This window comes from Oncorhynchus mykiss, chromosome 32 (assembly GCF_013265735.2).
Source record: "Oncorhynchus mykiss isolate Arlee chromosome 32, USDA_OmykA_1.1, whole genome shotgun sequence".
Classification (NCBI taxonomy): domain Eukaryota; kingdom Metazoa; phylum Chordata; class Actinopteri; order Salmoniformes; family Salmonidae; genus Oncorhynchus; species Oncorhynchus mykiss.
Window position 1 is genome coordinate 3858229 of NC_050572.1, and position 21583 is coordinate 3879811.

General features: G+C 46.6%; 1 protein-coding gene across 1 annotated transcript in view; it reads right to left on the bottom strand.

The window, feature by feature from the left end:
* csmd2 (CUB and Sushi multiple domains 2) overlaps positions 1-21379 on the bottom strand; it is a 384085-nt gene extending 362706 nt beyond the window's left edge. The window contains exons 1-3 of the mRNA XM_036971824.1: positions 21156-21379; positions 19563-19675; positions 1088-1270 (exon numbers count right to left, since the gene is read on the bottom strand). Coding sequence (XP_036827719.1) covers positions 1088-1270; positions 19563-19626 — 247 coding nt within the window. The 5' untranslated portion in view covers positions 19627-19675; positions 21156-21379. The remainder of the gene's footprint in view (positions 1-1087; positions 1271-19562; positions 19676-21155) is intronic.
* Positions 21380-21583: the final 204 nt, after the last annotated feature.

Genomic DNA, 21583 nt, shown 5'->3' on the forward strand with positions numbered 1-21583 from the left:
ACACACACACACACAGCACATTGATTAACTGTGCATGTGCACGTGTGTGTGTGTGTGTGTGTGTGTGTGTGTGTGTGTGTGTGTGTGTGTGTGTGTGTGTGTGTGTGTGTGTGTGTGTGTGTGTGTGTAAGCGGCCAGATTATCCCTGGATATCCCTGGATTTGGATACAATATGGGGGCTTATTAACTAATTAAAACAGAAAGGTGGAAGACAGAGAGAACATATGTTTCCCATGAAAAAAAAGGCCATTGAATTGAAAAGTGTGAAAGAGAGAGAGAGAGAGAGAGAGACAGAGAGAGAGAGAGACAGAGAGAGAGAGAGAGATAGGGAGAGGGAGAGAGAGAAGGAGAGAGGGAGAGACAGAGAGACAGAGAGTGAGAGAGACAGAGAGAGAGAGAGAGGGAGAGAGAAAAGGAGAGAGGGAGAGACAGATAGACAGAGAGAGAGAGAGAGAGAGAGAGAGAGAGAGAGAGAGAGAGAGAGAAGGAGAGAGGGAGAGAGACAGAGAGCGAGAGAGAGAGAGAGAGAAGGAGAGATGGAGAGAGAGTCAACTGTAAATTAGGTTAGCAAAGGAGACTTTTAACTCACAGACAGTTAGGCTAGCATACATGATGTGTTGTATAGGAGACATGTTACTGCTTACAGACATGGCTGGGCTAGCATACATTATGTGTTGTATAGGAGACAGATCACTGTTTACAGACACAGCTAGGCTAGCATACATTATGTGTTGTATAGGATACTTATAACTCACAGACAGCTAGGCTAGCATACATTATGTGTTGTATAGGAGACATGTTACTGCTTACAGACATGGCTGGGCTAGCAAACATTATGTGTTGTATAGGAGACAGATCACTGCTTACAGACAGCTGGGCTAGCATACATGATGTGTTGTATAGGAGACAGATCACTGCTTACAGACAGCTGGGCTAGCATACATTATGTGTTGTATAGGAGACAGATCACTGCTTACAGACAGCTGGGCTAGCATACATTATGTGTTGTATAGGAGACAGATCACTGCTTACAGACAGCTGGGCTAGCATACATTATGTGTTGTATAGGAGACAGATCACTGCTTACAGACACAGCTGGGTTTCTTGGCTGACCACTGGTTGTTCTTCTGGCAGGTGATGTTCTTCTTTCCCACCAACTCAAACGCAGGGAGACACTCAAAGTGCAGCCTGTCCCCGTGGCGGAAACCTGTCCCCTCCCGCTTGCCGTAGGCCGGTATCCCTGGGTCGCCACAGCTGCCCTGGTCAATCTCTGAAGGGAAGAGACAAATAGATAGACAGGTAAGATAGTTGCCTAAAATCAATGGTGGCTTTCCAGGTAAACTTTCAACATTTCAACTTTATTTTCCTAGACTAGACTGTAATCTATTTTGCAAACACACTGCACAGATTATAATATCTTGCAAATGCCTGTAGAAGTGTTTTGCATCTCAGAAACCCCAGATAGAGAGATGAAATACCAACTAACACAAATGACTAACACAACTAACACAAATGAGGATAAAGGTCAAAGATTATTCTTCTCACAAAATATTTGACAAAAATCAACTGTATCAATGATTCTGGGATGTCTTTAGCCTAGTGGAAAGAGTGTAGAGGCGGCAGGTAGTCTAGTGGTTAAACTGTAGAGGCGGCAGGTAGTCTAGTGGTTAGAGTGTAGAGGCAGCAGGTAGTCTAGTGGTTAAAGTGTAGAGGCGGCAGGTAGTCTAGTGGTTAAAGTGTAGAGGCGGCAGGTAGTCTAGTGGTTAGAGTGTAGAGGCAGCAGGTAGTCTAGTGGTTAGAGTGTAGAGGTGGTTAGTTAGGTTGGTTAACATAGTAGAGTGGAGTTAGGTTGGTTAACATAGTAGAGTGGAGTTAGGTTGGTTAACATGGTAGAGTGGAGTTAGGTTGGCTAACATGGTAGAGTAGAGTTAGGTTGGCTAACATGGTAGAGTAGAGTGGAGTTGGCTAACATGGTAGAGTAGAGTGGAGTTGGCTAACATGGTAGAGTAGAGTTAGGTTGGTTAACATGGTAGAGTAGAGTTAGGTTGGCTAACATGGTAGAGTAGAGTTAGGCTGGCTAACATGGTAGAGTAGAGTGGAGTTGGCTAACATGGTAGAGTAGAGTTAGTTTGGCTAACATGGTAGAGTAGAGTTAGGTTGGTTAACATGGTAGAGTAGAGTGGAGTTGGCTAACATGGTAGAGTATAGTTAGGTTGGTTAACATGGTAGAGTAGAGTGGAGTTGGCTAACATGGTAGAGTAGAGTTAGGTTGGTTAACATGGTAGAGTAGAGTGGAGTTGGCTAACATGGTAGAGTATAGTTAGGTTGGTTAACATGGTAGAGTAGAGTGGAGTTGGCTAACATGGTAGAGTAGAGTGGAGTTGGCTAACATGGTAGAGTAGAGTGGAGTTGGCTAACATGGTAGAGTGGAGTTAGGTTGGTTAACATGGTAGAGTGGAGTTAGGTTGGTTAACATGGTAGAGTAGAGTGGAGTTGGCTAACATGGTAGAGTAGAGTTAGGTTGGTTAACATGGTAGAGTAGAGTGGAGTTGGCTAACATGGTAGAGTAGAGTGGAGTTGGCTAACATGGTCGAGTAGAGTTAGGTTGGTTAACATGGTAGAGTAGAGTTAGGTTGGCTAACATGGTAGAGTTAGGTTGGCTAACATGGTAGAGTGGAGTTAGGTTGGCTAACATGGTAGAGTAGAGTTAGGCTGGCTAACATGGTAGAGTAGAGTTAGGCTGGCTAACATGGTAGAGTAGAGTTAGGTTGGCTAACATGGTAGAGTAGAGTTAGGTTGGTTAACATGGTAGAGTAGAGTTAGGTTGGCTAACATGGTAGAGTAGAGTTAGGTTGGCTAACATGGTAGAGTAGAGTGGAGTTGGCTAACATGGTAGAGTAGAGTTAGGTTGGCTAACATGGTAGAGTGGAGTTAGGTTGGCTAACATGGTAGAGTAGAGTGGAGTTGGCTAACATGGTAGAGTAGAGTTAGGCTGGCTAACATGGTAGAGTAGAGTTAGGTTGGCTAACATGGTAGAGTTAGGTTGGCTAACATGGTAGAGTGGAGTTAGGTTGGCTAACATGGTAGAGTAGAGTTAGGCTGGCTAACATGGTAGAGTAGAGTTAGGCTGGCTAACATGGTAGAGTAGAGTTAGGTTGGCTAACATGGTAGAGTAGAGTTAGGTTGGTTAACATGGTAGAGTAGAGTGGAGTTGGCTAACATGGTAGAGTAGAGTGGAGTTGGCTAACATGGTAGAGTGGAGTTAGGTTGGTTAACATGGTAGAGTAGAGTTAGGTTGGCTAACATGGTAGAGTTAGGTTGGCTAACATGGTAGAGTAGAGTTAGGCTGGCTAACATGGTAGAGTAGAGTTAGGTTGGCTAACATGGTAGAGTAGAGTTAGGCTGGCTAACATGGTAGAGTAGAGTGGAGTTGGCTAACATGGTAGAGTAGAGTTAGGCTGGCTAACATGGTAGAGTAGAGTTAGGTTGTCTAACATGGTAGAGTTAGGTTGGCTAACATGGTAGAGTAGAGTTAGGCTGGCTAACATGGTAGAGTAGAGTTAGGTTGGCTAACATGGTAGAGTAGAGTTAGGCTGGCTAACATGGTAGAGTAGAGTGGAGTTGGCTAACATGGTAGAGTAGAGTTAGGTTGGTTAACATGGTAGAGTAGAGTGGAGTTGGCTAACATGGTAGAGTAGAGTGGAGTTGGCTAACATGGTAGAGTGGAGTTAGGTTGGTTAACATGGTAGAGTAGAGTTAGGTTGGCTAACATGGTAGAGTAGAGTGGAGTTGGCTAACATGGTAGAGTGGAGTTAGGTTGGTTAACATGGTAGAGTGGAGTTAGGTTGGTTAACATGGTAGAGTAGAGTGGAGTTGGCTAACATGGTAGAGTAGAGTGGAGTTGGCTAACATGGTAGAGTAGAGTGGAGTTGGCTAACATGGTAGAGTAGAGTGGAGTTGGCTAACATGGTAGAGTAGAGTGGAGTTGGCTAACATGGTAGAGTATAGTTAGGTTGGTTAACATGGTAGAGTAGAGTGGAGTTGGCTAACATGGTAGAGTAGAGTTAGGTTGGCTAACATGGTAGAGTAGAGTTAGGTTGGCTAACATGGTAGAGTGGAGTTAGGTTGATTAACATGGTAGAGTTAGGTTGGCTAACATGGTAGAGTAGAGTTAGGTTGGCTAACATGGTAGAGTAGAGTTAGGTTGGTTAACATGGTAGAGTGGAGTTAGGCTGGCTAACATGGTAGAGTAGAGTTAGGCTGGCTAACATGGTAGAGTGGAGTTAGGTTGGCTAACATGGTAGAGTAGAGTTAGGTTGGCTAACATGGTAGAGTAGAGTTAGGTTGGCTAACATGGTAGAGTAGAGTTAGGTTGGCTAACATGGTAGAGTAGAGTTAGGCTGGCTAACATGGTAGAGTAGAGTTAGGTTGGCTAACATGGTAGAGTAGAGTTAGGTTGGTTAACATGGTAGAGTAGAGTTAGGTTGGCTAACATGGTAGAGTAGAGTGGAGTTGGCCAACATGGTAGAGTGGAGTTAGGTTGGTTAACATGGTAGAGTAGAGTTAGGTTGGCTAACATGGTAGAGTAGAGTGGAGTTGGCTAACATGGTAGAGTAGAGTGGAGTTGGCTAACATGGTAGAGTAGAGTGGAGTTGGCTAACATGGTAGAGTAGAGTGGAGTTGGCTAACATGGTAGAGTAGAGTGGAGTTGGCTAACATGGTAGAGTATAGTTAGGTTGGTTAACATGGTAGAGTAGAGTGGAGTTGGCTAACATGGTAGAGTAGAGTTAGGTTGGCTAACATGGTAGAGTAGAGTTAGGCTGGCTAACATGGTATAGTAGAGTTAGGCTGGCTAACATGGTAGAGTAGAGTTAGGTTGGTTAACATGGTAGAGTAGAGTTAGGTTGGATAACATGGTAGAGTAGAGTTAGGTTGGCAAACATGGTAGAGTGGAGTTAGGTTGATTAACATGGTAGAGTAGAGTTAGGCTGGCTAACATGGTAGAGTGGAGTTAGGTTGGCTAACATGGTAGAGTAGAGTTAGGTTGGCTAACATGGTAGAGTTAGGTTGGCTAACATGGTAGAGTAGAGTTAGGTTGGCTAACATGGTAGAGTAGAGTTAGGTTGGCTAACATGGTAGAGTAGAGTGGAGTTGGCTAACATGGTAGAGTAGAGTTAGGCTGGCTAACATGGTAGAGTAGAGTTAGGTTGGCTAACATGGTAGAGTAGAGTTAGGTTGGTTAACATGGTAGAGTAGAGTTAGGTTGGCTAACATGGTAGAGTAGAGTTAGGCTGGCTAACATGGTAGAGTAGAGTGGAGTTGGCTAACATGGTAGAGTAGAGTGGAGTTGGCTAACATGGTAGAGTAGAGTTAGGTTGGTTAACATGGTAGAGTAGAGTTAGGTTGGCTAACATGGTAGAGTAGAGTTAGGCTGGCTAACATGGTAGAGTAGAGTGGAGTTGGCTAACATGGTAGAGTAGAGTGGAGTTGGCTAACATGGTAGAGTAGAGTTAGGTTGGTTAACATGGTAGAGTAGAGTGGAGTTGGCTAACATGGTAGAGTAGAGTTAGTTTGGCTAACATGGTAGAGTAGAGTGGAGTTGGCTAACATGGTAGAGTAGAGTGGAGTTGGCTAACATGGTAGAGTAGAGTTAGGTTGGTTAACATGGTAGAGTAGAGTGGAGTTGGCTAACATGGTAGAGTAGAGTGGAGTTGGCTAACATGGTAGAGTAGAGTTAGGTTGGCTAACATGGTAGACTAGAGTTAGGTTGGCTGTGGGTGTAATGTTTATTGTTAATTGTAATTGTTTAATTATCTTTTGTTTATTAATTACGTCACTTGCTTTGACAATGTTAACATATGTTTCCCATGGCTATCAAGCCCTTAAATTGAAAATTGAAATAGAGAGAGAGGTTGTAGAATGTGTTGAATGTTTCTCTGTGCTCTAGTTTCGAACTAGGATTACATCACAGGTATGGCAAGTCAGACAAGATAAACCCTCTTATTTTACCCTTTAGGTATCTCTCTTCTCTCTCCCCCCTTTCTCCTTCATCCTCGTACATCTCTCCCTCCTTTCCAATTATTCCCTCACCTGTCATCTCTCCTCCTATTCTGTCCATATCTATCTATCTATCTATCTATCTATCTATCTATCTATCTATCTATCTATCTATCTATCTATCTATCTATCTATCTATCTATCTATCTATCTATCTATCTATCTATCTATCTATCTATCTATCTATCTATCTATCTATCTATCTATCTATCTATCTATCTTCATCTCTTTCTCTCCCTTCCTCTTCCTTCTCCGTTGTCTTCTCCACCCAGTCAGAACCCACATAGTCAGAACCTAGTCAGAACACACTCTTTCTCTTCTTCTCTGTCTTTCCCTCTGCATCTCACTCTCTTTCTCTCTCCGTGTCTCTCTCGCTCTCGCTCTTCCTGTCTCTCTCTCGTCTCTCTCTTTCTCTCTCTCTGCAGGTGCACTCCTCCCTTCGCTGTGTGATAAACACTCTGCCTGCGACGAGGAGCTGACGTGCACTTTCACACGCTGACCCACATTCTTTAGTCTTTACACACACACACACACACACACACACACACACACACACACACACACACACACACACACACACACACACACACACACACACACACACACACACACACACACACACACACACACTTCATTCCTTTCATCATCTAATGAGTTATGCAACCCTCACTCTCCCCCTTCCTGGTTTTCCAGGGGTGCTGCAGATGGAATCCGGAGAACTCCCGGTGAGGAATCTGTAACGGAACATCGGAAACAGGAAGCAGACGGGACAAATAAGCCCATCCATCCATCCATGGAAGGGTGGTAGACTCTAATGAGCTTTTAAAACACACCAGGGGATCTGAAACTGCGAGATAAAACCATGGCTGATTTAATGACTATAATTTTATTAACACATATTTAGAGTCTACGATGTGGAGATTAGCATCCTAAGGGACTCATCAGGTCCATTACATATGGAGCTCACTGCTTTTATGCCCACCTATGGATTTCTAAATATAGGAATTCTCTAACCCTCCTGCTGTGTTCATTTCATGTTAATTCATTCTGTGTTCCCGGTCCAAAATGGCAGCCCCCTTTATAGCTGATTATAAATCCATAATAATACATATACTATATTATCACATTACATCTTTTTATCAACTTAAGTTCTTGTGAAAATTACAAGTTTTGAACTTCTATTTGCTATTTAGGCCTCATTGACAACTCGTTTTTTTGTTTTAAAAAAAAGAAAGCAATTATTTTGGCTAAAACAAATGCTCAGACGAAATATATCGTGCAGACACAGACTACTTTGTATCAAAGTTCAACAAGGACTCTCTCCTCCTCACCAGTGTCATGATCAAAGATATGATCAAGAGACTCACATACAGTATATCGTTTGGTCATTTTTTTAAATTATTTTTTTACCTTTATTTAACTAGGCAAGTCAGTTAAGAACAAATTCTTATTTTCAATGACGGCCTAGGAACAGTGGCCTTGTTCAGGGGCAGAACGACAGATTTTTACCTTGTCAGCTCGGGGGTTTGAACTTGCAACCTTCCAGTTACTAGTCCAACGCTCTAACCACTAGGCTACCCTGCCGCCCCATTGTGCTGCCACAGAATAAATTGTGAACAAGGCTTGGTCACATTTAATGAACAAATAATGAAAGGACTTGCAATCAGTTGTCTGAAGTTGTAGTCAGAAGTTTACATACACCTTAGCCAAATATATTTAAATTCAGTTTTTCACAATTCCTGACATTTAATCTTAGAAAAAATTCCCTGCAGTAGATCAGTTATTTTAATGATGTGAAATGTCAGAATAATAGTTGAGAGAATGATTTATTTCAGCTTTTATTTATTTCATCACATTCCCACTGGGTCAGAAGTTTACATACACTAAACTAGTATTTGGTAGCATTGCCATTAAATTGTTTAACTTGGGTCAAACGTTTCGGGTAGCCTTCCACAAGCTTCCCCCAATAAGTTGGGTGAATTTTTGCCTATTCCTCCTGACAGAGCTGGTGTAACTGAGTCAGATTTGTAGGCCTCCTTGCTCACACACACTTTTTCAGTTCTGTCCACAAATGTTCTATAGGATTGAGGTCGGGGCTTTGTGATGGCCACTCCAAAACCTTTATTTTGTTGTCCTTAAGCCATTTTGCCACAACTTTGGAAGTATGCTTGGGGTCATTGATCATTTGGACCCATTTGTGACCAAGCTTCAGCTTCCTGACTGATGTCTTGAGATGTTGCTTCAATATATCCACATAATTTCCCTACCTCATGATGCCATCTTTCTTGTGAAGTGCACCAGTCCCTGCTTCAGCAAAGCACCCCCACAACATGTTGCTTCCACCCCCGTGCTTCATGGTTGGGATGGTATTCTTCAGCTTGCAAGCATCCCCCTTCCTCCTCCAAACATAACGATGGTCATTATTGCCAAACAGAGGACATTTCTTCAAAAAAAGTATGATCTTTGTCCCCATGTGCAGTTGCAAACTGTCGTCTGGCTTTTATATGCCGGTTTTGGAGCTGTGGTTTCTTCCTTGCTGAGCGGCTTTTCAGGTTATGTCGACATCATTTAACAGATACTTTTGTAACAGTTTCCTCCAGAATCTTCACAAGGTCCTTTGCTGTTGTTCTGGGATTGATTTAAACTTTTCGCACCAAAGTACGTTCATCTCTAGGAGACAGAGCGAGTCTCCTGAGCAGTATGATGGCTGCGTGGTGACATGGTGTTTATACTTGCGTACTATTGTTTGTACAGATAAACGCGGTACCTTCAGGCGTTTGGAAATTGCTCCCAAGGATGAACCAGACTTGTAGACTTGTAACCAGACTTGGCTGATTTCTTTTGATTTTCCCATGATGTCAAGCAAATAGGCACTGAGTTTGAAGGTAGGCCTTGAAATACATCCACAGGTACACCTCCAATTGACTGTTTAAAGGCACAGTCGACTTAGTGTTTGTAAACTTCTGACCCACTGGAATAATCTGTCTGTATACAATTGTTGGAAGAATGACTCGTGTCGAGGCACGAGGTAGATGTTCTAACCGACTTGCCAAAACTATAGTTTGTTAACAAAGATTTTGTGGAGTGGTTGAAAAAACGAGTTTTAATGACTCCAACCTAAGTGTATGTAAACTTCCAACTTCAACGGTATATGTTGGTTGTAATTCTGAGTCAATTCTGCAAAGTCAATTACCCCCTGAATAATTTTGTACAGTGCAAGGTACTTCATTGTTATCCAGAAATGATTTGATATATTGAGATGCAAATGGCTGGATTTTTAAGGTTATAACAAAAAACAACCCAACGGTTAAAGGGTTATAATCTAATCCCAGAAATAAACATCATGAAACTCAACAATTTGGTGAAAGCCTACGTTCTAACATCGGTTTAAATAAACATGATTTAATTTAAATGAACCTGATTTAATTTAAATAAACCTGATTTAATTTAAATAAACCTGATTTAATTTAAATAAACATTGTTTAATTTAAATAACCATTATTTAATTTAAATAAACATTATTTAATTTAAATAAACATGGTTTAATTTAAATAAACATTATTTAATTTTTAAGTGGTCCGTTTGTAAAAAATAATAATCATGTCATGGTGTAGGAAGGGATTAAACACTATCACATTTCATAACGTTTTTAAAACAATATCACTAAATCAGCCAATAGATGTTAGTGTATACTTGTCTAGAACACATGCCTCCATTTATATAGGCATGACCAAGTACCTATTCTTTACTTAAATGAGCTCAAACTAAAAGGTGTACCAAATGATTCAACTCAGTCCCTCTTTCATCTCGCAATGGGCCCTGTGGAAAAATGTGGGAAAGGGCAAATGTTGCTATAGCAACTTGCGTTGCTCTCGCTCTGGGATCAACTACAAGTTGAACTCGGTGAGAGACTCCTAAATTGATATTGCCGTTTTGTTAAACTGGTTTTACAGAAAACTACAAGAAATGCCTATATTGACAATGGTTTTACTGTGTGTAGCTACGGTTTCTAGCTTGCTACATAGCCAACCAGCCCGGAGAGAGCATTGCATTGTGGGTGTTAAGAAAACTTTCTCTGGCCCTGGGAGAGACACAAATTGGGTTTCCATTTACTCCATCACCCTGTTACTGCTGAGGTAGACTACCATCCAACCTCACCCTGTTACTGCTGAGGTAGAGTACCATCCCTCACCTCACCCTGTTACTGCTGAGGTAGAGTACCATCCCTCACCCTGTTACTGCTGAGGTAGACTACCATCCAACCTCACCCTGTTACTGCTGAGGTAGACTACCATCCCTCACCTCACCCTGTTACTGCTGAGGTAGACTACCATCCCTCACCTCACCCTGTTACTGCTGAGGTAGACTACCATCACCCACCCTGTAACTGCTGAGGTAGACTACCATCCCTCACCTCACCCTGTTACTGCTGAGGTAGAGTACCATCCCTCCACCTCACCCTGTTAATGCTGAGGTAGACTACCATCCCCCACCTCACCCTGTTAATGCTGAGGTAGACTACCATCCCCCACCTCACCCTGTTACTGCTGAGGTAGACTACCATCCCTCACCTCACCCTGTTACTGCTGAGGTAGACTACCATCCCTCACCTCACCTTGTTACTGCTGAGGTAGACTACCATTCCTCACCCTGTTACTGCTGATGTAGACTACCATCACCCCACCTCACCCTGTTACTGCTGAGGTAGAGTACCATCCCTCACCTCACCCTGTTACTGCTGATGTAGACTACCATCACCCCACCTCACCCTGTTACTGCTGAGGTAGACTACCATCCCTCACCTAACCCTGTTACTGCTGAGGTAGACCACCATCCCCCACCCTGTTCCTGCTGAGGTAGACTACCATCCCTCACCATGTTACTGCTGAGGTAGACTACCATCCCCCACCTAACCCTGTTACTACTGAGGTAGACTACCATCCCTCACCCTGTTGCCCCCACCTCACCCTGTTCCTGCTGAGGTAGACTACCATCCCCCACCCTGTTACTGCTGAGGTAGACTACCATCCCTCACCATGTTACTGCTGAGGTAGACTACCATGCCCCACCTCACCCTGTTACTACTGAGGTAGACTACCATCCCTCACCCTGTTGCCCCCACCTCACACTGTTACTGCTGAGGTAGAAAACCATCCCTCACCCTGTTACTGCTGAGGTAGAGTACCATCCCTCACCCTGTTACTGCTGAGGTAGACTACCATCCCTCACCCTGTTACTGCTGAGGTAGAGTACCATCCCTCACCCTGCTACTGCTGAGGTAGACTACCATCCCTCACCCTGTTATTGCTGAGGTAGAGTACCATCCCTCACCCTGTTACTGCAGAGGTTGACTACCATCCAACCTCACCCTGTTACTGCTGAGGTAGAGTACCATCCCTCACCTCACCCTGTTACTGCTGAGGTAGAGTACCATCCCTCACCCTGTTACTGCTGAGGTAGACTACCATCCAACCTCACCCTGTTACTGCTGAGGTAGACTACCATCCCCCACCTCACCCTGTTACTGCTGAGGTAGACTACCATCCCTCACCTCACCCTGTTACTGCTGAGGTAGACTACCATCCCTCACCTCACCTTGTTACTGCTGAGGTAGACTACCATTCCTCACCCTGTTACTGCTGATGTAGACTACCATCACCCCACCTCACCCTGTTACTGCTGAGGTAGAGTACCATCCCTCACCTCACCCTGTTACTGCTGATGTAGACTACCATCACCCCACCTCACCCTGTTACTGCTGAGGTAGACTACCATCCCTCACCTAACCCTGTTACTGCTGAGGTAGACCACCATCCCCCACCCTGTTCCTGCTGAGGTAGACTACCATCCCTCACCATGTTACTGCTGAGGTAGACTACCATCCCCCACCTAACCCTGTTACTACTGAGGTAGACTACCATCCCTCACCCTGTTGCCCCCACCTCACCCTGTTCCTGCTGAGGTAGACTACCATCCCCCACCCTGTTACTGCTGAGGTAGACTACCATCCCTCACCATGTTACTGCTGAGGTAGACTACCATGCCCCACCTCACCCTGTTACTACTGAGGTAGACTACCATCCCTCACCCTGTTGCCCCCACCTCACACTGTTACTGCTGAGGTAGAAAACCATCCCTCACCCTGTTACTGCTGAGGTAGAGTACCATCCCTCACCCTGTTACTGCTGAGGTAGACTACCATCCCTCACCCTGTTACTGCTGAGGTAGAGTACCATCCCTCACCCTGCTACTGCTGAGGTAGACTACCATCCCTCACCCTGTTATTGCTGAGGTAGAGTACCATCCCTCACCCTGTTACTGCAGAGGTTGACTACCATCCAACCTCACCCTGTTACTGCTGAGGTAGAGTACCATCCCTCACCTCACCCTGTTAATGCTGAGGTAGACTACCATCCCTCACCTCACCCTGTTACTGCTGAGGTAGACTACCATCCCTCACCCTGTTACTGCTGAGGTAGACTCCCATCCCTCACCTCACCCTGTTACTGCTGAGGTAGACTACCATCCCTCACCTCACCCTGTTACTGCTGAGGTAGAGTACCATCCCTCACCTCACCCTGTTACTGCTGAGGTAGACTGCCATCCCTCACCTCACCTTGTTACTGCTGAGGTAGACTACCATTCCTCACCCTGTTTCTGCTGATGTAGACTACCATCACCCCACCTCACCCTGTTACTGCTGAGGTAGACTACCATCCATCACACTGTTACTGCTGAGGTAGACTACCATCCCTCACCATGTTACTGCTGAGGTAGACTACCATCCCCCACCTAACCCTGTTACTACTGAGGTAGACTACCATCCCTCACCCTGTTGCCCCCATCTCACCCTGTTCCTGCTGAGGTAGACTACCATCCCCCACCCTGTTACTGCTGAGGTAGACTACCATCCCTCACCATGTTACTGCTGAGGTAGACTACCATGCCCCACCTCACCCTGTTACTACTGAGGTAGACTACCATCCCTCACCCTGTTGCCACCACCTCACACTGTTACTGCTGAGGTAGAAAACCATCCCTCACCCTGTTACTGCTGAGGTAGAGTACCATCCCTCACCCTGTTACTGCTGAGATAGACTACCATCCCTCACCCTGTTACTGCTGAGGTAGAGTACCATCACTCACCCTGCTACTGCTGAGGTAGACTACCATCCCTCACCCTGTTATTGCTGAGGTAGAGTACCATCCCTCACCCTGTTACTGCAGAGGTAGACTACCATCCAACCTCACCCTGTTACTGCTGAGGTAGAGTACCATCCCTCACCTCACCCTGTTAATGCTGAGGTAGACTACCATCCCTCACCTCACCCTGTTACTGCTGAGGTAGACTACCATCCCTCACCTCACCCTGTTACTGCTGAGGTAGACTACCATCCCTCACCCTGTTACTGCTGAGGTAGACTCCCATCCCTCACCTCACCCTGTTACTGCTGAGGTAGACTACCATCCCTCACCTCACCCTGTTACTGCTGAGGTAGAGTACCATCCCTCACCTCACCCTGTTACTGCTGAGGTAGACTGCCATCCCTCACCTCACCTTGTTACTGCTGAGGTAGACTACCATTCCTCACCCTGTTTCTGCTGATGTAGACTACCATCACCCCACCTCACCCTGTTACTGCTGAGGTAGACTACCATCCATCACACTGTTACTGCTGAGGTAGACTACCATCCCTCACCATGTTACTGCTGAGGTAGACTACCATCCCCCACCTAACCCTGTTACTACTGAGGTAGACTACCATCCCTCACCCTGTTGCCCCCATCTCACCCTGTTCCTGCTGAGGTAGACTACCATCCCCCACCCTGTTACTGCTGAGGTAGACTACCATCCCTCACCATGTTACTGCTGAGGTAGACTACCATGCCCCACCTCACCCTGTTACTACTGAGGTAGACTACCATCCCTCACCCTGTTGCCACCACCTCACACTGTTACTGCTGAGGTAGAAAACCATCCCTCACCCTGTTACTGCTGAGGTAGAGTACCATCCCTCACCCTGTTACTGCTGAGATAGACTACCATCCCTCACCCTGTTACTGCTGAGGTAGAGTACCATCACTCACCCTGCTACTGCTGAGGTAGACTACCATCCCTCACCCTGTTATTGCTGAGGTAGAGTACCATCCCTCACCCTGTTACTGCAGAGGTAGACTACCATCCAACCTCACCCTGTTACTGCTGAGGTAGAGTACCATCCCTCACCTCACCCTGTTAATGCTGAGGTAGACTACCATCCCTCACCTCACCCTGTTACTGCTGAGGTAGACTACCATCCCTCACCCTGTTACTGCTGAGGTAGACTCCCATCCCTCACCTCACCCTGTTACTGCTGAGGTAGACTACCATCCCTCACCTCACCCTGTTACTGCTGAGGTAGAGTACCATCCCTCACCTCACCCTGTTACTGCTGAGGTAGACTGCCATCCCTCACCTCACCTTGTTACTGCTGAGGTAGACTACCATTCCTCACCCTGTTTCTGCTGATGTAGACTACCATCACCCCACCTCACCCTGTTACTGCTGAGGTAGACTACCATCCATCACCCTGTTACTGCTGAGGTAGACTGCCATCCCTCACCATGTTACTACTGAGGTAGACTACCATCCCTCACCCTGTTGCCCCCACCTCACCCTGTTCCTGCTGAGGTAGACTACCATCCCTCACCATGTTACTGCTGAGGTAGACTACCATCCCCCACCTAACCCTGTTACTACTGAGGTAGACTACCATCCCTCACCCTGTTGCCCCCACCTCACCCTGTTCCGGCTGACGTAGACTACCATCCCCCACCCTGTTACTGCTGAGGTAGACTACCATACCTCACCATGTTACTGCTGAGGTAGACTACCATCCCCCACCTCACGCTGTTACTGCTGAGGTAGACTACCATCCCTCACCCTGTTACTGCTGAGGTAGAGTACCATCCCTCACCCTGTTACTGCTGAGGTAGAGTACCATCCTTCACCCTGTTACTGCTGAGGTAGAGTACCACCCCTCACCCTGTTACTGCTGAGGTAGACTACCATCCCTCACCTCACCCTGTTACTGCTGAGGTAGAGTACCATCCCCCCACCTCACCCTGTTAATGCTGAGGTAGACTACCATCCCCCACCCTGTTACTGCTGAGGTAGAATGCCATCCCTCACCATGTTACTGCTGAGGTAGACTACCATCCCCCACCTCACCCTGTTACTACTGAGGTAGACTACCATCCCTCACCCTGTTGCCCCCACCTCACACTGTTACTGCTGAGGTAGACGACCATCCCTCACCCTGTTACTGCTGAGGTAGAGTACCATCCCTCACCCTGTTACTGCTGAGGTAGAGTACCATCCTTCACCCTGTTACTGCTGAGGTAGACTACCATCCCTCACCTCACCCTGTTACTGCTGAGGTAGAGTACCATCCCCCCACCTCACCCTGTTACTGCTGAGGTAGACTGCCATCCCTCACCATGTTACTGCTGAGGTAGACTACCATCCCTCACCTCACCCTGTTACTACTGAGGTAGACTACCATTCCTCACCCTGTTACTGCTGAGGTAGACTACCATCCCCCACCTCACCCTGTTACTGCTGAGGTAGACTACCATCCCTCATCCTGTTACTGCTGAGGTAGACTACTATCCCTCACCTCACCCTGTTACTGCTAAGGTAGACTACCATCCCCCCACCTCACCCCGTTACTGCTGAGGTAGACTACTATCCCTCACCTCACCCTGTTACTGCTAAAGTAGACTACCATCCCCCCACCTCACCCTGTTACTGCTGAGGTAGGGTACCATCCCCACACCTCACCCTGTTACTGCTGAGGTAGACTACTATCCCTCACCTCACCCTGTTACTGCTGAGGTAGACTACCATCCCCCCACCTCACCCTGTTACTGCTGAGGTAGACTACTATCCCTCACCTCACCCTGTTACTGCTGAGGTAGAGTACCATCCCCCCACCTCACCCTGTTACTCGGGAGGTAGCCTACTATCCCTCACCTCAACCTGTTACTGCTGAGGTAGACTAGCATCCCTCACCCTGTTACTGCTGAGGTAGACTACCATCCCTCACCCTGTTACTGCTGAGGTAGACTACCATCCCTCACCTCACCCTGTTACTGCTGAGGTGGACTATTATCCCTCACCCTGTTACTGCTGAGGTAGACTATTATCCCTCACCCTGTTACTGCTGAGGTAGACTATTATCCCTCACCCTGTTACTGCTGAGGTAGACTATTATCCCTCACCCTGTTACTGCTGATTTAGACTACCATCCCTCACCCTGTTACTGCTGAGGTAGACTATTATCCCTCACCTCACCCTGTTACTGCTGAGGTAGACTACCATCCCTCACCCTGTTACTGCTGAGGTAGACTATTATCCCTCACCCTGTTACTGCTGAGGTAGACTATTATCCCTCACCCTGTTACTGCTGAGGTAGACTATTATCCCTCACCCTGTTACTGCTGAGGTAGACTACCATCCCCCACCTCACCCTGTTACTGCTGAGGTAGACTACCATCCCCCACCTCACTCTGTTACTGCTGAGGTAGACTACCATCCCTCACCCTGTTACTGCTGAGGTAGACTACCATCCCCCACCTCACCCTGTTACTGCTGAGGTAGACTACCATCCCCCACCTCACCCTGTTACTGCTGAGGTAGACTATTATCCCTCACCCTGTTACTGCTGAGGTAGACTACCATCCCTCACCCTGTTACTGCTGAGGTAGACTACCATCCCTCACCCTGTTACTGCTGAGGTAGACTATTATCCCTCACCCTGTTACTGCTGAGGTAGACTATTATCCCTCACCCTGTTACTGCTGAGGTAGACTACCATCCCTCACCCTGTTACTGCTGAGGTAGACTATTATCCCTCACCCTGTTACTGCTGAGGTAGACTATTATCCCTCACCCTGTTACTGCTGAAATATACCTGCTGGAGCAGGTGTAAAATAAGTATTTGTTCACCTACAAACAAACAAGATTTCTGGCTCTCACAGACCTGCTCCTCTGTCCTCCATTCGTTACCTGTATTAAATGGCACCTGTTTGAACTTTTTATCAGTATAAAAGACACCTGTCCACAACCTCAAACAGTCACACTCCAAACTCCACTATGGCCAAGACCAAAGAACTGTCAAAGGACACCAGAAACAAAATTGTAGACCTGCACCATGCTGGGAAGACTGAATCTGCAATAGGTAAGCAGCTTGGTTTGAAGAAATCAACTGTGGGAGCAATTATTAGGAAATGGAAGACACACAAGACCACTGATAATCTCCCTCGATCTGGGGCTCCACGCAAGATCTCACCCCGTGGGGTCAAAATGATCACAAGAACGGTGAGCAAAAATCCCAGAACCACACGGGGGGACCTAGTGAATGACCTGCAGAGAGCTGGGACCAAAGTAACAAAGCCTAGCATCAGTAACACACTACACCGCCAGGGACTCAAATCCTGCAGTGCCAGACGTGTCCCCCTGCTTAAGCCAGTACATGTTCATGCCTGACTGAAGTTTGCTAGAGAGCATTTGGATGATCCAGAAGAAGATTGGGAGAATGTCATACGGTCAGATGAAACCAAAATATAACTTTTTGGTAAAAACTCAACTCGTCATGTTTGGAGGACAAAGAAAGCTGAGTTGCATCCAAAGAACACCATACCTACTGTGAAGCATAGGGGTGGAAACATCATGCTTTGTGGCTGTTTTTCTGCAAAGGGACCAGGACGACTGATTCGTGCAAAGGAAAAAATGAATGGGGCCATGTATCGTGAGATTTTGAGTGAAAATCTCCTTCCATCAGCAAGGGCATTGAAGATGAAACGTGGCTGGGTCTTTCAGCATGACAATGATCCCAAACACACCGCCCGGGCAACAAAGGAGTGGCTTTGTAAGAAGCATTTCAAGGTCCTGCAGATCTCAACCCCATAGAAAATCTTTGGAGGGATTTGAAAGTCTGTGTTGCCCAGCAACAGCCCCAAAACATCACTGCTCTAGAGGAGATCTGCATGGAGGAATGGGCCAAAATACCAGCAACAGTGTGTGAAAACCTTGTGAAGACAGAAAACGTTTGACCTCTGTCATTGCCAACAAAGGTTATATAACAAAGTATTGAGATAAACTTTTGTTATTGACCAAATACTTATTTTTCCACCATCAGTTGCAAATAAATTCATTAAAATTACTACAATGTGATTTTCTGGATTTTTTTTCTCATTTTGTCTGTAATAGTTGAAGTGTACCTATGATGAAAATTACAGGCCTCTCTCATCTTTTTAAGTGGGCGAACTTGCACAATCGGTGGCTGACTAAATACTTTTTTGCCCCACTGGAAATACAGGGAGTAACAGATCAATGTGGAACTATATACAGGAAGTACCAGATCAATGTGAAGCTATATACAGGAAGTACCAGATCAATGTGGAGCTATATACAGGAAGTACCAGATCAATGTGGAGATATATACAGGGAGTACCAGTACCAGATCAACGTGGAGCTATATGGAAGTACCAGATCAATGTGTTTGTGTAACAGCAACTTTTACTGTGATTGTTTTCAATTAAAATGGTCAAAAATAAACAAAAATAGCTTCTCAATAAATAATGAACTATGACTGAGTGGAAATTTCCTGTATTTACCAAATCATGAGACCAAACCACCACACAAGTCAGAGTTATCATAAAGTCCATCTTTAATTATATGAGCTCCATCACAACCCTGTGACTCTGAGATCAATTCAGTGTCTATAAATGAATTCTCCGAAAGTGCTTACACATTGCAACTGAGATCCTTTATAGCAAAGACACACATAGCCTGACAGCATTGGCTATAAATTATTGTTCAGCTTTGTCTCCTAAACTATGTTCCTATCTCGCTCTTGGTACCACTCAGGACCAAAAACAAAACCTCATCAACAGGCATATATTAAATACACCCCTCCTGGACAAGATCACAGAGACACAGTGACAGGCACACAGACTTTGTGGAGCCAAGAGATAGTTGGTTCCCCCTCAATCATCCCTTCACATGGTTTAAAAGATATGTTTACATATGAAGACAAGCTTGACCTCTCCCCTCTCTGCGGCCCAAGTAACTGAACCCAGGACAGAGAACAGATAACTGCAACCGGCCACCACTATAGTACAACAAGATACATTCTGATGAGAAGTAACTCACAATAATGGAAATAAAACATCTTATCTATGTTACCCAACTATTCTGATTCATCCCCAACAGTGGGTGTGTGGTTGTGTGTGTGTGTGTGTGTGGATGGGTGTGGGTATGGGTGTGTTATAAGTGTAGATGATAGTATATCTGTGGGGAGCAGAGAGAAAACCTCACACCACAAATACACACAGTCTACACACACACACACACACACACACACACACACAAACACACATTTTTTTTTTTGGGGGGGGGGGCTTTGGCTACTGACATACCTGAGAGAAAACCCAAACCATCACATCAGGAGAGAGCTCACCTTCATAAGACACCTTGAAGCCCTGAGAGCCACTGGTGTCGTCAGTCTTGAAGTTGAGCCACATCTGATGACTGGTGCTGACCACCAGGTCTGGAGTAGTGGTCCCTGATAGGCTGTAGGAGACGGGGGGAAGATGTCTTTGTATTTGTGTGTGTTTCAGCTGTAACTTTTGAGTGTGAGAGCACGCCTAATCCAAAGGCATCCCTCATTCAATCCCCCTTTCTCATTCCTCTCTCCCCTCTCTCCCCTCCCTCTCTCCTCCCTCTCTCCTGCCTCTCTTTCCCCTCTCTCCTCTGTCTCTCCCCCTCACTCACCCCCCCCCCCCTATTCCCCATTCTCTCCTCCCTCTCTCTCCCCTCTCTCCCCTTCTCTCCCACCCTCTCTCCCACTCTCTCCCTCCCTGGCACAGGGAACGGCCCAGGGAACGGCACAGGGATCGGCACAGTGAACGGCCCAGGGAACGGCCCAGGGAACGGCCCATGGAACGGTACAGGGAACGGCCCAGGGAACGGCCCAGGGAACGGCCCATGGAACGGTACAGGGAACGGCCAAGGGAACGGCCCAGGGAACGGCACAGTGAACGGCCCAGGGAACGGCCCAGGGAACGGCACATGGAACGGCCTAGGGAACGGCCCAGGGAACAGCCTAGGGAACGACACAGGGAACGGTACAGGGAACGGCACAGTGAACGGCCCAGGGAACGACACAGGGAACGGCCTAGGGAACGGCCCAGGGAACAGCCCAGGGAACGGTACAGGGAACAGTACAGGGAACGGCACAGCGATGCGGCACAGCGATGTGGCACAGCGATGCGGCACAGCGATGCGGCACAGGAATGCGGCACAGCGATGCGGCACAGCGATGCGCCACAGCGATGCGGCACAGGGAACGGTACAGGGAACGGCACAGCGATGCGGCACAGCGATGCGGCACAGCGATGCGGCACAGCGATGCGCCACAGCGATGCGGCACAGGGAACGGTACAGGGAACGGTACAGGGAACGGCACAGCGATGCGGCACAGCGATGCGCCACAGCGTACGGCCGTGATCTTGTTTTAACATTGAGGGGAGCAGTGATTGTCAACGTGGCAGTGGATCTATCTTTCATACACTACTTTTCCGTGACGTGATGAAATGGGCAGAAATAGAGGGATGGAGAGGAAAACATGGATGATGGAGTGTGGGGAAGGAGGGAGAGAGAAAGAGGGAAGGTAGGATAGATGGCAAGAGAGAGTTTCATGGAATTGAGAGAGAGAGAGGGAGTGAGAGAGAGAGGGAGTGAGAGAGAGAGTGAGAGAGAGAGAGAGAGGGAGTGAGTGAGTGAGTGAGAGAGAGAGAGAGAGAGAGAGAGAGAGAGAGAGAGAGAGAGAGAGAGAGAGCGAGAGAGAGAGGATGGGTGGGTGGCTGGGTGATTGAGAAAGACAGAGAGGGAGGTGGGTGGAAAGCGAGACAAATCGAGGGAGGGACCGAGCACGGGCGGGTGAACTCACAAGAACAAAGTGAAAAATGTGAGAAAAGAAACGACAAAGAAAGAAATGAATAAGACAAGTAACAGAGATGGCAGAGATGACAGATAGGCTGAAGGTACTCACACGTGAAAGACGGTCTTCTGGTCTCCGACCACGGCTCCGTCTCCAACCGTCAACGTATCGTAACCACGCTCCAGGTCAAAGTCCTCAAAGGTCACTTTGATCACCTAGGCAACAGGGAAGACAACGTCAGAATGTGGTTACCAAAATAACAGAACAAAATATGAAGGGTTAGGTGGTTCCACAAATATGTCATTCAGTCTATTACTTTTCCCCCCTCTCTGTCATCACTCAATCACATCATCCATACATCCATCTATCCCTCCATCCCTTCCTCCCTCTATCCCTCCGTTCCTCTGTCATTCCATTCCTCTATCCATCTATCCCTCCATCCCTTCCTCCCTCTATCCCTCCGTTCCTCTGTCATTCCATTCCTCTATCCCTCCATCCCTCCATCCCTCTGTTCCTCTACATCCCAAATGAAACCGTAT